Here is a 19,630-nt window from a genome sequence, read left to right as displayed (position 1 = left end):
ACTAAAAAAAATGACAGTTTCAAATAGTTTTCAAACCATGTATTTTGTGTGCAGATCTTTTTTAATTCTAGGAATCCTTTATGTTTTAATCCCTTCACTACCAAACATTTCAGAGAAAAACTTGCCCAAAGTTTTAGCATTTTTGCTATCACTCGATTAAAACAGAAATAGAGCCTTTGTTTTTCTTTTTATTTACCTATGAAAACTATATATAGTATATATTTTTAAAGTAGACAACCCAAGGTATTGATCTAGGCCCATTTTGGTATATCTGATACTACTATTTAGCCATGGAATGCGAAAAAATTGCAATAGTTGTGTGTAAATAATTTCAGTGAGAAACCCAAAGTTTACGTAAAAGTTAACGATCATAAGACAAATGGTTGGTAAGGCTTCTCTGGGTTCCCCATTGTTAAGAAACAGCTGATTTGCATGGCTTTGCCATTGTTTTTTTTGGCAATTAGAAGGCCGCTAATGCAGCTGCGTACCACATTTGATATTCCTGGCAGCAAGGGGGATAACCAGTTAGCTTGTAAGGTTCATTTTTGCTGTAGTGTAGAGATTACCCTCCCACCTGGCACCTCTCAATCCCTGAGTCCTACCTGAACCCTCCCAAACAGCTCTCTTTCCTCTCCCCCCTACTAGTCATCACCATCTTTGGTACTGGTAGACAGGCTTGCCAGTATCTAGCTTAGGGCTTTGATTTATTATTATTATCAATTTTTTAAATATGTTTTTATATTTCTGTAGTATAGATCTCTCTTCACCTTCTCGCCTCCCTAATCCCCCCAAACAACTCTCTAAACCCCATCCCACTGCTAGCTGTCATGTTTGTTACTGGCAGCTAGTCTGCCAGTACCAAAAATTGTTAGTTTTTAAACTTTATTTTATTTTTCTTTATTTATTTTTTTCTTTAATGTAGGGGCCCCCTCATCCTCCCCACCTCTCCCCTTAAAGTGATTATTGTATGTTCTCACCTCCCCCTACAAACATTGATTTTTTTTAGTGCAGGTCCCCATCCCTCCCTCTGCCAAATTATTTTTCTATAGTGTAACAATCTGACAAACTGGCTTTATATAGTACATGAAGGCAGATGTATTCAGCCCCAGCAGCAGTCTCTGCTGTCTAAGCGGGGCCTGTAGCATGCATCACAGTGTTGGACGTAGGTACTACATCAACTGTATGCTGGGCAAAGTTTTGTGTGATGTAGTACCTACGTCTAAAAGGCGCAAGGGGTTAATTTACCTATGCTCAGAAAGAATCGAGGCAAAATCCAACTGACTTACTATTTTTGTCAGTGAATGAAAAGGAATAGTCTGCCCTATTTTCCTGTAAAACACATAACAAAATATTCCTATGTAAAAACTGCAGGGTGTGGTTTAAATGAAAAACGAAAGAGAGAGAGGAAGAGGGAGGGAGGAAAGTCTGTTTGCAGCTAAGTGGATAATGACAATATTACAAGTTCAGTGAGAAGCCGTATTGAGGTTTTCACTAAGCCTGCAAAGCTTTGAAAAAACATGTTCCGGCTTCAGTCTGGTTGGCTCTAAAAGGAGAGTGGAACAGAAAAAGACTTGGTAAAATGAATTAATCTTTACCCTTTCCAGTGAATGATTGTTTTATTTGCATATACCAAAGTTTATTTAACTTTACATTATTTAAAAAGCAGAACCTTTTGCAAAGGCAAATTCACTGTAATTTGTAATATGTTCGGGCAAAGTATATTTTATAGAATTAACATTTTATTTTTTTTAAAAAGGTTAATTTACTGAGAATGTAGCTCTAAAAAGTGTTTAGTGCAGCTAAGATTTTTTTTTTAAATAACTTTATGAATACATGTATGTTCTTTTACATTCAGTCAGCAGCATATATAGTTTTTTTGAGATCATATACACACTGAAATCAGCAGCTGCCCAGTTTGATTTAATGTTTATCACATTTATATTTCTCATACCTGAGCAATTAATGCCAGTAATCTGTACTTGTAATCAAGTACATTACACAGTCCAGTTATGCAATGCTCAAATTTCATGCAACACACATTGTTAGGAGACAGTGTACTGTATTGATTTGGCATCTTTGATAAAAATCATACTTTGATAGGCTCAGGATCAACAGTGGGCTACTGGGAGCCAGCTGCTGAAAGGTGACTGCACATATATACCCTTGTCATTGCCTCGCTCAATGTGTTCAGCTAGCTCCTAGTAGTGAATTGTTCCTCCTTCAAAAAAGGATACGGAGAGAATCAAGTTAACTTGATAATTGGGGTAAATTGAAAAGTTGTTTAAAATTGTATGCTTGGTCTTAATCATAAAAACAACTTTTGAGTTTCTATGTTCTCTTTAGTCAAACAAAAATTAGAAAGAAATGCAGAACCAAAATTTGTTACTTTCAAAAAAGCTAGGGAATACAGCACTCTTACTTTAATATTAATTTAATAAATAAAAAAAACAATATTTATTATAAAAACCACATCAATACATTTTACAAAACATGTAAACACGAATTTAGTGATAATGAACTTATTGGGGACGAATTATCATTGTGCGAGCGGACATGAACCGATATTGTGGATCATGTCCGCTGCACATTGATAAATGCAGACAGCATTGCACCAGTAGTTCTTGTGAACTGCTTTTGCAATGCTGCCCCCTGCAGATTCGCGTTGGTTTCAATAAACCCGATTGTATTCAATCGGGTTGATTTCTGGCGATGTCTGTCCGCCGCCTCAGAGCAGGCCTGAAGACTCGCCAGAAACACGGGGCATCAAGCTTCATACGGAGCTTGATAAATATGCCCCATTGTCTCAACTAAAGTCACTTTGTATAGTGTAAATTCTGCATATTAGACTCCACAATTACCTCATTCACAGGATCTACAACACCCTGACCAGAGAGTAGCACCACCAAATAAATGGCTATTGCTACCATGGCCCAAGAAAAGGGGATATATGTAGTCATAGTAAATGAGGAACAGGATTTTAAATATAGACTCCATTTAGTAGATAAGCAATATATTATTATGAAGACATTTTTATATGCACAGGCAAATTAAAATGGGTCCTTGCAATGGTATTATTTCTGTATTAATGTACTATCACATTGTTTATGTTAGCACAATCTATATTAAATGTACAATTAAATGGAATTTCTAAATATTGCAGACATTTATAAGTGTGATAAGGATATGCGATATACAGGGTTAACCAACCCTGCCACAGTCCCCAGTTTGGCACAAAAAGGATTAACCAAACCTTTCAACCTTAACCAGTTTACAGTCTAGTCATTCCAGGCAAGCTTGTGATTTAGTTCAGTGGGTGCAAGGGTTAACAAACACACTCTAGTCTATTTGACCTAGAAAAATGTCCATACTGTACTTTTATGCCACCCACTCTAAACTATCTACTATCTGCTGCCACCACCTTAATATTATTATATGGGGAATCCTAAGGAAAAACACAGACAACAAAGAAATGAAAAATCCCAAATTAGCAAAAATCAATCTAAAAACACAATACTGTTATTACCAGTCTCTTCGGTAACATGGTTCAAAGTTTAGACAAAGGTAAAAACTTAATAAAGGAACATTTACTATGAACAAAAAGGAGTCATGGTGCATTTATATACAAAAGAGTTATTTAAACAATTGCCTACTACTGTACTAGTTTAGATATCTTTGCCAAGGGAGTTGACAAGGTAAAAAGGTCACTTATGTTGTTCCACGCAGCCTCCCATGTAGAATGAATATTATTTTGATTAAATTGCAGTTAAAAACATTTGTTCCTGTGGTCAGGTTTCTCACCAGGCCCCTTCCAGAGTGGGCAAGGAAGGTAGCTATCAGAACACTGTAAGGTTGGGTATGTGGAACACAACTGAAGAGTATAATGTAAAGTAAAATTGGTTTGTTTCACTTAATTAAAAGGATCCACTACTGAAAAGTAGATTCATAGTATAAAGTGAATGTTAATCAGTTAGTTTAAATGGTCTGTATTTAATGTTAACACAGATAAGTACTAACTGTATGAGGAGGGGTAACACTCTTAGCACTAAGTTGTGTGACGGGTATAGGCACTCAGTTAGCATGAGAGAATCCCTGACAAAGCTGGGGTTAATCACCAGAGTTCCAATAACTGTAACGTATGAAGATACAAACTTGTGAGCCTGAGTAATTCTCCTTAATATCACAATGTGGTTGCGTTTAAGTTTAAATGTGCTTACTAGCAAATACCTTGTTTTCGTATGGCAGCAGGTTGTAGCGAGGCGTCTTGCTCTGCAGAGAGTCAACACAGACAGAGGAAGCGTTCCGAATGCGGAAAGAGGAGGAAGTTACGTCACAGGTTGCTAAGGGATCCGGTTTACTGACAGACCTGTTACAGTGCTAAAGAGAAATATAGACACCAGTTTCTAAGTTAAAGTCAGCAGTTAGCAAAATCTTTACCCCACTGAAGAGTTTATACTCCTTGTTTCACACTTTCAATCCGGAGTAGTGATGTTAGGAATAGAGTTCACAGCTCTGAGAAAGCAGAAAGAATCCTGTGTAAATGTAAAAAAATATATTAGCAGATATTATCTTATACTTGTAATCCAAGGCTTTTGTATCCCAATAAACTCAGGATATGTATCCACAATACCAAGCAATGTCTTCTGTCTGTTCACCTGTAATAAAGGAGGAGCAACCAATCATGACAAGGAGGCGGTGAGCTGAATCTTAAAGAAACAGTCACAGAACCCTGACAGTAGCCAACCTTCTTTATGGCACGCCATAAACCAATAACTTCTAATAATGTATTTCCAGTACATATATCCTTATAGGCAATCCCCTTGTGATATCATGAGACTTTTGATACCAAACATGACATGCCTGTCATATTTTTTTCACCCAGTAACATATATGTGATTAAAATATGTCTTAAGATATCATATTGTGTTACCTTTAATTGACCTAGGGCCTGTGCCTTGATAAAGACACTGTGTTCTGTTGCTCTGTTGTTGACATCTTGGGATCATAAACTGACTTTAGGCACACCGGTTGTGTGTAATAAAGTTTTCCCAAGAACAAATTAAAAACTATTATGACAGGAGTTCCGCTTTTGAAGGATAAACAGGGAAATGCTCATCTGGAAAAACAAAACATTCTAAAAATGTAATTAATATTTATGCCCAAGCTAAGACCCACTGCAATAATGCTGTTCACCAGTACTTTCCATGTGTCCCAGATATTTTTATTTCTTAAATTATTTTGGAGCAATTTTACAATCACTGTATATCACAGCAAAGTGGTTTCAAGTGGTTGAGTAACTTTGTAATGAAACAAAAGAGCATTATTCCACACCCAGCATATCCCTTGCAAAACACAGACTGATTTCCTCATATTTATTAAATGAATATACTTTATTTTTCTGTTTATATTAGTTTGTGGCATTGATTATGCTTAAGAATAGCTCATTTAAAGTTAAAATAGAGGTATATATTTTAGTTAGATTCAACACATTTATATCATGTACAGTATATAAACAAAAAATTAACGTGTTAAATATTTCTTTGCATTAAAAAAGGTTAAGTTGAAGTTGTTTATTTTGATATGGAATGTGACTACGCATATCTGTACACAGCTGTTCTGTGGGATAGAAGCTCACTAGGGCCCTACTATTTAAAACCTGCTCAGGTGAGATATTCTAAAATGATCCTCCAACATTGCGAGATCCCCAAAAAAATTTCAAAATGCAGATTTTGCTTTTCTTCTCCAAGAAGCGTTTTCTGTATGTGAAGGAGAGACAAGCCAAGAGCAATATAGCACTGCATGACATGAGAGTTCTGCTGCATTTACACATTGTGCCTTCTATTTTACATCACTTTGCACTTCAGATTAAATTGTATTACATTTAAACTTTGCACTTTCTACACTGTGTGCACAATTATTAGGCAAGTGAGTATTTTGACCAAATCATCATTTCTATGCATATTGTCCAACTCAAAGCTTTATAAACTTAAATGCTTATTGGATTTAAGCATATCAGGTGAAAGGCACATGTTGAGCAAAAAAAGAGTCTGCTTCTTGGGTGGTAACTAGCCATAGAACAAGCTATTATGCTATTTTTCGTTCTCAGGTTGAGCGCTTCTCTTTTAATTTATACAAATTATGACTCTTAGGAAAGTCTCCCTAAGTGTGATGCAGGAATCCAGATGTGGACCTGTTACTCAGTGTGCCTAGAGGGATATGGCTACACCTCACTAACGAGGCCCACACTAGGCTGAAACGTACATCTGGGGTTTTGCAGTTTCCCTTGTTCAGAAAGGGATTGCCTGGTATTTTAGGGCTGGACTGTATTGTTTAAGTCAGGATACGACTGAAATGCTACAGGAAAGTTCTTCTCTGTGAAAGACACATGTTAAGCAAAAAAAGGCTGCTTGTTGGGTTGTAACTAGCCATAGAAAAAGCTATTATGCTATTGTTCGTCTGTGGTTTTGCCGTTTCCCTTGTTCAGAGAGGGATTGCCTGGTATTTCAGGGCTGGACTGTACTGTTAAGTCAGGATCAGACTGATATGCTACAGGAAAGTTCTCTGTGAAAGGCACATGTTGATCAAAAAAAGAGAGACTGCTTCTTGGGTAGTAACTACCCATAGAACAAGCTATTATGCTATTGTTCGTTCCTAGATTGAGCGCTTCTCTCTTTTAATTTATGCAAAGTATGACTCTTAGAGAAGTCTCGCTAAGTGTGATGCGGGAATCCAGACGTGGACCCGTTGCTCAGTGTGCCTAGAGGGATATGGCTGCACCTCACTGACAAGGCCTACAATAGGCTGAAACGTACGTCTGGGGTTTTGCCGTTTACCTTGTTCAGAGAGGGATTGCCTGGTATTTCGGGGGTGGACTGTACTATTAATTCAGGATCAGACTGATATGCTACAGGAAAGTTCTTTTTGATGAGCAAAAAAAGAAGCTGCTTCTTGGGTGGTAACTAGCCATAGAACAAGCTATTATGCTATTGTTTGTTCCCAGTTTGAGCGCTTCTCTCTTTTAATTGATGTGTATTTGTGTAATGAGGGAGGGTGTGGCCTTAGGAGATCAACACTCTATATCAAGGTGTGCATAATTATTAGGCAGCTTCTTTTCCTCAGGCAAAATGGGCCATAAAAGATTTAACTGACTCTGAAAAGTCAAAAATTGTAAAAAGTCTTTCAGAGGGATGCAACACTCTTAAAATTGCTAAGATATTGGGGTGTGATCACAGAACCATCAAACGTTTTGTTGCAAATAGTCAACAGGGTTGAGAAAAAAAAAAAGCAAATTAAATGCCAAAGATTTGAGAAGAATAAAACGTGAAGCTACCAGGAACCTATTATCCTCCAGTGCTGTCATATTCCAGAACTGCAACCTACCTGGAGTGCCCAGAAGTACAATGTGGTCAGTGCTCAGAGACATGGCTAAGGAAAGGAAGTCTGAAATCCGACCACCACTGAACAAGACACATAAATTGAAAAGTCAAGACTGGACCAAGAAATATCTGAAGACAGATTGTTTAAAGATTTTATGGACTAATGAGATGAGTGACTTTTGACGGACCAGATGGATGGGCCAGTGGCTGGATCAGTAACGGGCACAGAGCTCCACTTTGACTCAGACACCATCAAGGCGGAGATGGGGTACTGGTATGGGCTGGTATTATTAAAAATGAGCTAGTTGGACCTTTTCAGGTTGAGGATAGACACAAAATCAACTCCCAAACCTACTGCCAGTTTTTAGAAGACACTTTCTTTAAGCAGTAGTACAGGAAAAAGTCTGCATCTTTCAAGAAGGCCATGATTTTTATGCAGAACAATGCTCCGTCGCATGCATCAACGTACTCCACTGCATGGCTAGCCAGTAAAGGCCTTAAAGATGAAAGAATAATGACATGGCCCCCTTCCTCACCTAACCTAAACCCTATTGAGAACTTGTGGGCCCTTCTTAAATGGGAGATTTACAGTGAAGGAAAACCGTACACTTCTCTGAACAGTGTCTGGGAGGCTGTGGTTGCTGCTGAACAAAAAGTATTTCAAGAAACTTACAGATGCCATGGATGGAAGGCTTATGACTTTTATTGAAAAGGGTGGCTATATTGGTCACTGATTTGTTTTTGGAAATGTCTGTAATGTTTATTTGTAAATTTTGAGTTGTTTGTTATTCTCACTTTAACAGATGAAAATAAACAAATGAGATGGGAATTTTTTGTTTTTCATTTAGTTGCATAATAATTGTACACACATAGATATTCTCCTAAGAAAGCCAAAACCTCACTTTTACTTTCTTAAATAATCAGGTTTGAGGTTTATTAACATTTTGGATTGACCGAGAGCACTGACGTTGTTCAATAATGAAATGAATCCTCAAAAATACAACTCGCCTAATAATTGTGCATACAGTGCATTTTGTATTTTATTTAGTGTACAGCAGTGTGAATTTAGGATTGTGATTTTACAAATCCTGATTATAGAGCAGACTTCACAGAGGCAGAACTCACTGAATTTTCTAAGAAAAGGGGAGGAACCTGGAAATCCCAGAGAGATGAGAGATGCCTTCCATAGAAAGTAATGAAGCTCTTTGGGATATAAAATTTCACATGGGAGAGAGAAGGTAGCTGGAGAACCCCTGGGGCTGATTAAAAAAAGGCTCAGTTTGCATCAATTACAAATTAAACTAAAATGTTTTCACTACAATTAAACTTGTTCTTTTCTATATTTTAATATCTATTACTTTTCTGTTAGTTAAAATAAGTCTATTGTGAATTTTGAGCAAACTTCACCTGCATACAGCTGGCAAGACAAATCAGTGGACCAGCTTGTTCAAAATACATTGTTCAGCTTAGGGAACTGCCCTCTCCCTCCAACTTTCTGAAAGTCAGTTTTAGTTTGCAATGCAGCACATTCAAGGTGCAATGTAATATGTGTGTAGAAACAGAAATATACAAAGTTTGATCCTAATTTGTTAAAGTTATTCAAAAGTGTAACAAAACTCCCAGATCATGCAGTGCTATATTGTACTGGGCTTGACTCTCCTTCGTATATAGAAATATAGAAACAATTTATTTTTTAGCACAGGGACATCTGTTTTTTTTTAAAAACTAAAAACTGCAATATATAATGAAAAAATAATTCAATAAACTGTACGCAAGGCTCTAAAATGACAATCAGTTCTCAAGAGAAAAAGCAAACAAACAATACTACATCAAATATATATAAGTAGTAATAATACAATATAACAAGTTATTTAATTTACAATGCTTTTTCTTCCCTTCTAGGTTTGGATGTGTCTGTCATCATTATGAAAAACAAAGCTGATCAAGTGAATAAACATTCTCTGATGCATTTTATTATCATCTATATCCTTATGCCAATAAGCACTGAGAATGAAATAGAGGGTTTGTTCTTTAAGAAACAACTTGATAAAGTGCCTTCAAATGTGCCTTTCAATGCTTTAGAACTGGATTTATCTCAAAATATTATACAATACCTACAAGAAACAAATTTTCATCACTTATTAAACTTGAAATTTTTGAATCTCTCATATAATTTGATTGAAGAACTAGATGGCCATGTGTTTAAAAAAAATATTGCTTTAAAACATTTGGATCTGTCTTACAATAATTTAAAGATTATTAAATGTAGTTCTTTGTATTTTATGAAAAGTGTTACCCATCTGAATCTTTCTTACAATAACTTTGAAACTATGGAACTATGCAAAGAATTTAACACTTTGGAAAAACTCAGTTACCTTGGATTGAGTGCAACAAAGATAAGAAGATATGATTTTATTAATATAGCACAAATGGAATTTAAGTACGTGTTTTTGGGACTTGAAGCTTTACAGGAATATGAGGCCGGAAGTCTACAATTATTAAATACAGGCAAACTACATATCAGCATACCAGAACATTTAGTAAATCAATTTCTTTTGAATGATGCATTAAACACTTCAAGAACGCTGGAAGTATCAAAAATTGGACGTGATAAAATCTATGATTTTTCAATTGAATCTTTAGCAAATGTCAATAAAAGGTCGAAGGTTCTAAGTCTAATTGTGAGCAATATTACAACGTCATGGACAAAAATTTGCAGGATTCTTGCATCAGTTTGGAATTCATCCATAGAAAGTTTTTCCATCCACAATTACAATCGTGTACAAGATAATATATATGTCCAAATTAACTTTATTATTGGTTCTCTGAAATCTTTAGCTATAGATCATGTCACAACAGAGATCTTCTTCTACAAACTGCCTCATCCTGCCAAAATGTGGGCAGAAATGCTTGTAGAGAACTTCACATATTCAAATGCAGATGTCATACACTTTTTTTGTCCTGAGAAGCAGAATATTTTTCGTTTTTTAAGCTTTCACAACAATGGGATAACGGATGAGATTTTTCAGAAATGCAAAACATTAACATCTCTAGAAATATTTATATTACGGAATAACAAACTAGAAAGTTTATTGAAACTAAGTGTTATGACGTCCACTATGAAATCTTTAAGTTATCTAGATCTAAGTAAAAATCACCTATCTTACAATCAAGGAGAGAACTGCAATTGGACTGAATCTCTAATTTTCCTAAATTTATCTGAAAACAGTTTATCAGATTTGGTTTTCTCTTGCATTCCTATCAACATTCAAATACTGGATCTTTACAAAAATCAAATTACAAGGGTTCCAGAAGAAGTGAAAACATTAAAATATTTAAAAGAAATAAATTTGGCTTTAAATAAGCTAAGACATTTCCCTGATTGCCAAAACTTTTGGGGTAGCTTGAACATCCTGAGGATTGAAGAAAATGTTATTGACTCATCGTCTATTAACTTTCTCAATAGAACCATATGCTTTAAAAGCGTAAGTGCAGGTAAAAATCCATTTCAATGTAATTGTGAACTCAGAGAGTTTATTTTGACAGAAAAGCAGTCACCAGGAAAGTTGGTTGGATGGCCAGAATCTTATATCTGTGAATATCCAGATGAATATAGAGGAATTCTTCTACAAAACTTTTATATTTCTGAAATATCATGTAATATCTACATATTGCTTGGTACAGTCTTGGGTACTATGTTAATTTTTTGTCTATGCATGATATTCTTTTGTATATATTTTGATTTGCCTTGGTATTTTTACATGATGTACAAATGGATTCAAACAAAACACAGAGTCAGAAATATCAATCTTCATGAAACAAAAGATCATATACTGTTTCATGCTTTCATCTCCTACAACCATCAAGATTCTGCTTGGGTACATGAACATTTAATACCAAACCTTGAAAAAAATGAGTCCATAAAATTATGCCACCATAAAAGAGATTTCATTCCAGGTAAAGCAATCATTGAAAATATTGTTCACTGCATTGAGAAAAGTTTTAAGTCAATATTTGTTTTGTCTCCAAATTTCATCCAAAGTGAATGGTGTCATTATGAACTGTATTTCGCAGAGCATAAATTATTTGGTAAGCAGTCCAATAATTTAATACTAATTTTATTGGAACCCATTCCACAATATGTCATTCCTAACAAGTATTATAAGTTAAAGGCGATAATGAAACACAGAACGTATGTTGAATGGCCTAAAGAGAAAAGCAAACATGGACTTTTCTTTGCAAATCTACGGGAAGCAATTAACATCAACCTTCATACAGCAGATGAATCCATCAGGTTTTTAAATTCAGAGTGTAAGAATCACCAGATGGCAGAAACCACAGAGGAACTAATATCATCACAGGAATAATATACAGAGAATTATGTCTGATGTGCTGATCAGATTTTCCAGTTTTGTATTGTAGTGGTAATTGTCCCCACATAGGGGCCAGATTACAAGTGGATTGCTATCATTATCATGAGGAATTCTTTACACTCAAACCCATATTACAAGTGGCAGGCTGTTTAAATTACCGTGAATTCGTTTGCGCAAACTCACGGTAATTTACGCTCCCTATATTTTCTATGGGCGGCGTTGAGCAGCAATGCCCGCTCGTATTACAAGTTGAAAGTAAATGCAATCGCTCAAACGCAATCACATTTAATGTTCAAACTTCTTACACGACCTGAAAGGATGTGTAAAGAGTTTGGCTGGAGGAAACAGTTGCACTAAATGACTATATTAACCCCTAAACCGCCACACCCCCACATCCAAAACTACCCCTCTACTCTATTAACCCCTAAACCACCACACACCCACATCTAAACTGCCGCTCTACATTATTAACACCTAAACCACCACAACCTCCACTGCAAACTACCCCTCTACACTATTAACCCCTAAACTGTTACACCCCCACATCGCAAACTACAATACTACTCTATTAACCCCTAAACTGCCATAACTCCCACCGCAAAATACCTAATAACATCTAAACCCCCTAACCATTTAAGCCCCCTAACATTACACCCCCTAAGTTACCCATCCAAAAAACTAACCTTACCTTAAAAAATAAAAAACCCAACCTAAAAAAAACCTAACCTTACCTGAAAAATAAAATTACCTAACATTACAGAAAAAAAACAAAAGCCGACCATTACAGAAAATAAAAAAAACTACCATTACAAATTTTTTTTTGCCAAAAATAAAAAAACAGTTAAGCCTATTCTAAAACCCCACCCTAAAATAAAAAACATATAACCTGTAACTTCAATGACCATTGTAGATATGAAGGAGCACCTTACAATGATACAAAACATAAACAAGATAGATTGTGTTAAAAACAACAAACAACTTGCTTGTTTTCTTACAAAATTAGCACTTATCTCACTAAAGGCGGTGGGCGCACTGAGAATTTGTAAGGGAGCTACCATTATAAAACTAAGGTTCTACTGTCACAATTTCAAATAATCTGAAATAATAATTTCCAAGTCCTTTCCTCTTTTGTACCAGTCAGTAAAGTGTAATTTAGTCTGTAATTAAAGTTTGGATTTTTCTTTCTTAAATGCACAATTTTACACTTTAAAATAGTAAACTTTAGCTCCCAGTCATTGGTCCAATTATCTAGTTTATTTTCACGTCATTTGGTCTAATCACATCTAAATGTTATTTGTGAGATGCTACTTCATTGTCTTTGTGTATATAAACACACACACAAATGTATTTTAACTTTTTTTTGTACCATGTACGTCTACAGGCATACATTCTTGTGCTAAGTTCTCCCAACTGCAACACTATTCTTAGGTTAAAAAACAAAATTAGACAAGCATGCATACCCCAAAATGTGACACATTGGTATCAGATATATTTATTTTATAAGATGGTGAGAGTCCATGAGATCATCACTTGGGATTATACTCTAGCTTACTAGGTGGAGGAAAAATCAACCTTACATACTAGAGTTTTAATCCCTTCCCGTCTCTCTCTAAATTCCTCAGTCAAATTTTTGCCTCCAAGATTTAGTGAGGTGAGTTCAAATGTCCGTCGTCCACCTTGGCAGCCTCCTTTCAGAAAAGATTTTCTTTTTCAAGGTCCATTATTTCATCTAGTACTCTTTAAACTGGCTTTGACAGCTTTGTGATTGAACACCTACATTTATCTAACAGAAGTAAAGATCATTGATACCTTAATTTAGGCCAGAAAGCCTGTTACCAGGTATATCTACCACAAGATATGGAAAACCTTTCTGGCTTGGTTTACCAAAAAAGTATCCCTTTAAATTCCTCAAGTTCTTCCGTTTCTACAGAGCAGGTGGGAGAAGGGCTTATCAGCCAGCTCTTAAAGTGTCAGATTTCTTATCTGTTCTGTATTAGAAGAAAATCTAAAAAAATTCTTGATGTTTAGATTTTTGTTCAGGCCTTGATTAGAATTAATTTAAAATCTGATTTTGAAGGTACTTCAAGCTTCTCCATTTGAAAATATACATGGCTTGGACCATCAGCTTTTGTCCTGGAAGGTTATTTTCCCATTTCTTGATTTTATATTAGGCTGTGCTACGGACAAGTTTTTCCTGTCTTCCAAAAGGGGTATCTGCAGATACTATATGATCAGGAAATTGCGGTTCCCTCCGTACACCCAGCTCCTAAGAGTTCTGGGGCTCGATCTGATAAAAATCGTCACCTGCAAAAGCTGGCGACGCCAATATTTGCGCTGGTTTGGTATCACATATACGGCTTAACCTAGAAGTTACGCGCGTATATTTCTGCCGTCGCCCGTAGTTTTTTGGGCCATAGGCAGGTATACCAAACCAGCGCAGTTTGGTATCCAATATACAGCGTAAGGACTTACGTGGTGAAAATGGAGAAATCTTACTCCATTTTCACCTCGCCACAAAAAGCAGCCGTAAGAAGCCTTACGCTAACTATTGGAGCCCTGTAACTCTCTAAACTAGCTGCTAAATAAACCCTAACGCATGCGCAATGTCTATCTACCTATCAACCGCAATCTGCTAAATAAAACCTAACACCTAACGCATGCGCAATGTCTATCTACCTGTCAACCGCGATCACCCGCCGCAATCCCTAATAAAGTAAGTAACCCCTAAACCGCCACCATCTACATAAACTAACCCCCTACTGTGAGCCCCTAAAACCGCCACCATCTAACTGATCTATCCCCTAATGTGAACCCCTAAAACCGCCGCCATCTACCTGATCTATCCCCTAATGTGAACCCCTTACACCGCCGCCATCTACCTTATCTGTCCCCTAATCTGACCCCTTACACCGCCGCCACCTATATAAAAATTATTAACCCCTAATCTAATCCCCCTATACCGCCGCAAGCTATATTAATATTATTAACCCCTAATCTAATCCCCCTAAAATAATTATCTCTATTACCAGCCCTTAAAAGGGCCTTTGGCGGGGCTTTGCCCCAAAGTAAACAGCTCTTTTGCCCTATAACCTGCCCTCCCTACACCAATAGTATTAACCCCTAATGTAAGCCCCTTACACCGCCGCCATCTATATTAAAATTATTAACCCCTAATTTAATCTACCTACCCCGCCGCCAGCTATATTATCTATATTAACCCTAAGTATATTATAGTTAATATAGTTATTACATTATATATATATTAACTATATTAACCCTAATTATATTAGGGTTAATATAGTTAATATAGTTACTATAGTATTTATATTAACTATATTAACTCTATCTAACCCTAACACCCCTAACTAAATTCTTATTAAATAAATCTAATTCATATTATAAACAAAAATATTCCTATTTAAATCTAAATACTTACCTATAAAATAAACCCTAAGATAGCTTATTTTACAGGTAAATTGGGTAATTATGTTAACTAGGTAGCTATTAAATAGTTAATAACTATTTAACAGCTATTATACCTAGTTAAAATAATTAACAATTTACCTGTAAAATAAATATAAACCCTAACATAGCTACAATGTAATTATTAATTATATTGTAGCTATCTTAGGGTTTATTTTATAGGTAAGTATTTATATTAACCCTAATATAATTAGGGTTAATATAGTTAATATATATAATATAATAATTATATTAACTATATTAACCCTAATATAATTAGGGTTAATATAGTTAATATAGCTGGCGGCGGTGTAGGGGGATTAGATTAGGGGTTAATACATTTATTATAGGTGGCAGCGGTGTAGGGGGTTTTAGATTGTAGGCAAAAGAGATGATTACTTTGTGACAAAGCCCCGCCAAAAGCCCTTTTAAGGGCTGGCAAAAGAGCAGTTTACTTTGGGGGTAATGCCACGCAAAAAGCCCTTTTCAGGGCTATTTGTAGGGTTAGACTTAGGTTTAGTGGTAGGGATAGTTTAGTATTTTAGGGGTTAAATAATTTAATATAGATGGCGGCGGGGTAGGGGCTCACTTTAGGGGGTTATAGATTTAATATAGCTGGTGGCGGGGTCTGGGAGCGGCGGTTTAGGGGTTAATAACTTTATTAGGTTGCGGCGGGGTCCGGGAGCGGCGGTTTAGGAGTTAATACATATTTTATTGTTAGGATAGTGAGGGGGATAGAGGGTTAGACCTGTCGGGCTATGTTAGGGAGGCGTGTTAGACAGTGCGGGTGATTTCATACTTTAGTCAGGTTTTGTAGGCGCCGGCAGTTTCTAACGTGGCGTAAGTCACTGGCGACGCAAGAAATTTGTACTTGCGCAGATTTCTGGACATCGCTGGTTTATCCAACTTACGGCACGTTAGCAACTGACGGCGCCGTATATTGGATAGCTCGAGATGCGAGCTGAAACTGTGGGCGACGCGGGTTCCCTCGCTTGCGCCGCAAACTATGCAGTATATCGGATCGCGCCCCTAATCCTCCCCTCTCATTACTAATATTAAATGTATTAACCCCTAGACCGACCACCCCCCACAAGGCAATATGCCTATTTAAACTATTAACCCTTATATCCGCCATCAAACCCACACCGCAAGTAATAACTAAATTATTAACCCCTAATCCGCCATAGCCGACAACACAATTAACCTATTCAAGTATTAACCCCTAAACCGCCATAGCCTATTAAATGTATTAACCCCTAATCTGCCGCCGCCAATGCCGCCGCCACTATAATAAAGTTATTAACCCCTAAACCTAACACCCCCCCAACTTAAATATTATTTAAATAAATCTAAATAAATTTACTATTATTAACTAAATTATTCCTATTTAAAACTAAATACTTACCTATAAAATAAACCCTAAGATAGCTACAATATAATTAATAATTACATTGTAGCTATTTTAGGATTTATTTTTATTTTACAGGCAACTTTGTATTTATTTTAACTAGGTACAATAGTTATTAAATAGTTATTAACTATTTAGTAGCTACCTAGTTAAAATAAATACTAACCTAAGTTACAATTACACCTAACACTACACTATCATTAAATAAATTAAATTAATTAACTACAATTACCTAAAATTAAATACAATAAAATAAAATAAACTAAAGTACAAAAACAAACAAACACTAAACTACAGAAAATAAAAAAAATTACAAGATGTTTAAACTAATTACACCTAATCTAAGCCCCCTAATAAAATAAAAAAGCCCCCCAAAATAATAAAATTCCCTACCCTACACTAAATTACAAATAGCCCTTAAAAGGGCTTTTTGCGGGGCATTGCGCCATAGTAATCAGCTCTTTTACCTGTAAAAAAAGAAATACAACCCCCTCAACATTAAAACCCACCACCCACACACCCAACCCTACTCTAAAACCCACCCAATCCCCCCTTAAAAAACCTAACACTACCCCCTTGAAGATCTCCCTACCTTGAGCCGTCTTCACCCTGCCGGGCACAAGTGGACCTCCAGAGGGGCAGAAGTCTTCATCCGATCCAGCCAGAAGAGGACATCCAGACAGGCAGAAGTCTTCATCCGGGCGGCATCTTCTATCTTCTTCCATCCGGAGCGGAGTGGGTCCATCTTGAAGACATCCGACGCGGAGCATCCTCTTCTATCCGACGGCGACTGAAGAATGAAGGTTCCTTTAAATGACATCATCCAAGATGGTGTCCCTTCCATTCCGATTGGCTGATAGAATTCTATCAGCCAATCAGAATTAAAGGGACAGTCTACACCAGAATTATTATTGTTTTAAAAGATAGATAATCCCTTTATTACCCATTTCCCAGTTTTGCATAACCAACACAGTTATAATAATATACTTTTAACCTCTGTGATTATCTTGTATCTAAGCCTCTGCAAACTGCCCCTTTTTTCAGTTCTTTTGACAGACTTGCAGTCTAGCCAATCAGTGCCTGCTCACAGATTACTTCACGTGCACGAGCACAGTGTTATCTATATGAAATATGTGAACTAACACCCTCAAGTGGTGAAAAACTGTTAAAATGCAATCTGAAAGAGGTGGGCTTCAAGGTCTAAGAAATTAGCATATGAACCTCCTAGGTTAAGCTTTCAACTAAGAATACCAAGAGAACAAAGCAAAATTGGTGATAAAAGTAAATTGGAAAATTGTTCAAAATTACATGCTCTATCTGAATCATGAAAGTTTATTTTGGCCTAGACTGTCCCTTTAAGGTAGGAAAAATCCATAGTATTGGCTTATGCAATCATCCAATAGGATTGAAGTTCAATCCTATTGGCTGATCCAATCAGCCAATAGAATGCAAGCTCAATCCTATATATAAGAATTGGTGAATAAAGTTATTTGGTGTTTTCCCATCACCATGGCAACAATTTGAGTACTTTTTGCACAGAAGGTGAGACTTAAAGGAACATGTAACCCAACAATTTTCTTTCATGATCCAGGTAGAGCACAAATTTAAACAACTTTTCAATTTACTTCTATTATCTAAATTGCTTTTGGTAGCATTTGTTGAAAGCCTTCCTAGGTTGGCGTAGGAGCAGCAGTGCACTACTGGAAGATAGCTGCTAATTAGTGACTGCACATATATGCCTCATCATTGGCTCACCCTATGTCACTGGTTTTCAAACCTGTCCTAAGGTTTCCGTAACAGGCTGATGTGTTCAGCTAGCTCCCAGTAGTGCATTGCTGCTCCTTCAGAAAATTTGATAATGCAAGTAAATCAGAAAGTTGTTTAAAATTGTAAGCTTTATCTGAATCATGAAAGAAAAATTTTGGGTTGCATGAAAGTTTAAATTAGTTACTGATGCACTTGTAACACTTGGGTTTGGTCTGAAAATCATTATTAAAAAAATGACTATATATTTGTTTGAAAATCCAGAAACTGCAGATTTAATTTGAACTCTTTCTCCTTTTTCCAGCACCCTGACAATAGTAACTGTGAGTGCAGATTCAGTTGCTACTATATATAAATAAAATAAATAATATAAATAAAATAAATTGCATGTAATCTACAAGTGTGCCCTTTATTACTTTGTTTTAGTGTCAGTTGGAGACACGAGGGGTGGGCGAATGTGTTTATATTCAAATTAGAATGTTAGAACGAATGTTATTGTCGAAATTCGATTTACATAATCGAATGTTGATAAGAACAAGTATTCTTAAAAATTCTATAATCGAATGCTATTTACATTTTCGAATGTCACTTTCGAATGTTTATAATTAGATTGAATGTCCACATTCGAAATTTGGAATGTAACATTTGATTTAACAAATACTATTCAGAAGTTCAATAGTTCATCATGTGGTAGGGAATTTAGTAAATTGATACCTAGGGGTAGAATTATTATGTGGCGGGCGGACACGATTCACTGTAGCTATCCATGTCTGCTCGACTATTACATTTAACTAAAGCATTAGAAATACTATTTCATTAAACAAATGTTAGAATGTTGTACAAACATTCAAAATTTGAAACAAACAAATGTGTGAAAATTTGTTTCATAAGGAACTGGTCTGTACTATGGTGCACAGTAGTTTCTACCAAACAGTTCTACTTTGGTTTCATCTGACCATATGACATTCTCCCAATCCGCTTCTGGATCATCCAAATGCTCTCTAGCATACTTCAGACGGGCCCGGACATGTACTGGCTTAAGCAGGGGGACACGTCTGGCACTGCAGGATCTGAGTCCCTGGCAGCATAGTGTGTTACTGATGGTAGCCTCTGTTACGTTGGTCCAGCTCTCTGCAGGTCATTCACTAGGTCCCCCCATGTGGTTCTGGGATATTTGCTCACCGTCCTTGTGATCATTTTGACCCCATGGGGTGAGATCTTGCGTGGAGCCCCAGATCGAGGGAGATTAT

At 36.4% G+C, this 19,630-nt stretch overlaps 1 protein-coding gene across 1 annotated transcript; it reads left to right on the top strand.

Moving 5' to 3' along the window:
* The first annotated feature begins 1,508 nt into the window (after positions 1 to 1,508).
* On the top strand, positions 1,509 to 14,921 carry LOC128650249 (toll-like receptor 6). Its single transcript, XM_053704061.1, has 2 exons — positions 1,509 to 1,574; positions 9,276 to 14,921. Exon 2 carries the CDS (start codon positions 9,299 to 9,301, stop codon positions 11,738 to 11,740), a length of 2,442 nt encoding a protein of 813 aa, XP_053560036.1. The 5' UTR covers positions 1,509 to 1,574; positions 9,276 to 9,298; the 3' UTR covers positions 11,741 to 14,921.
* Positions 14,922 to 19,630: the final 4,709 nt, after the last annotated feature.

This window comes from Bombina bombina, chromosome 2 (assembly GCF_027579735.1).
Source record: "Bombina bombina isolate aBomBom1 chromosome 2, aBomBom1.pri, whole genome shotgun sequence".
In the NCBI taxonomy this organism is placed as follows: Eukaryota; Metazoa; Chordata; class Amphibia; order Anura; family Bombinatoridae; genus Bombina; species Bombina bombina.
The sequence above is the reverse complement of the archived record's forward strand: the minus strand, read 5'-3'. Positions and strand labels throughout refer to the sequence as shown.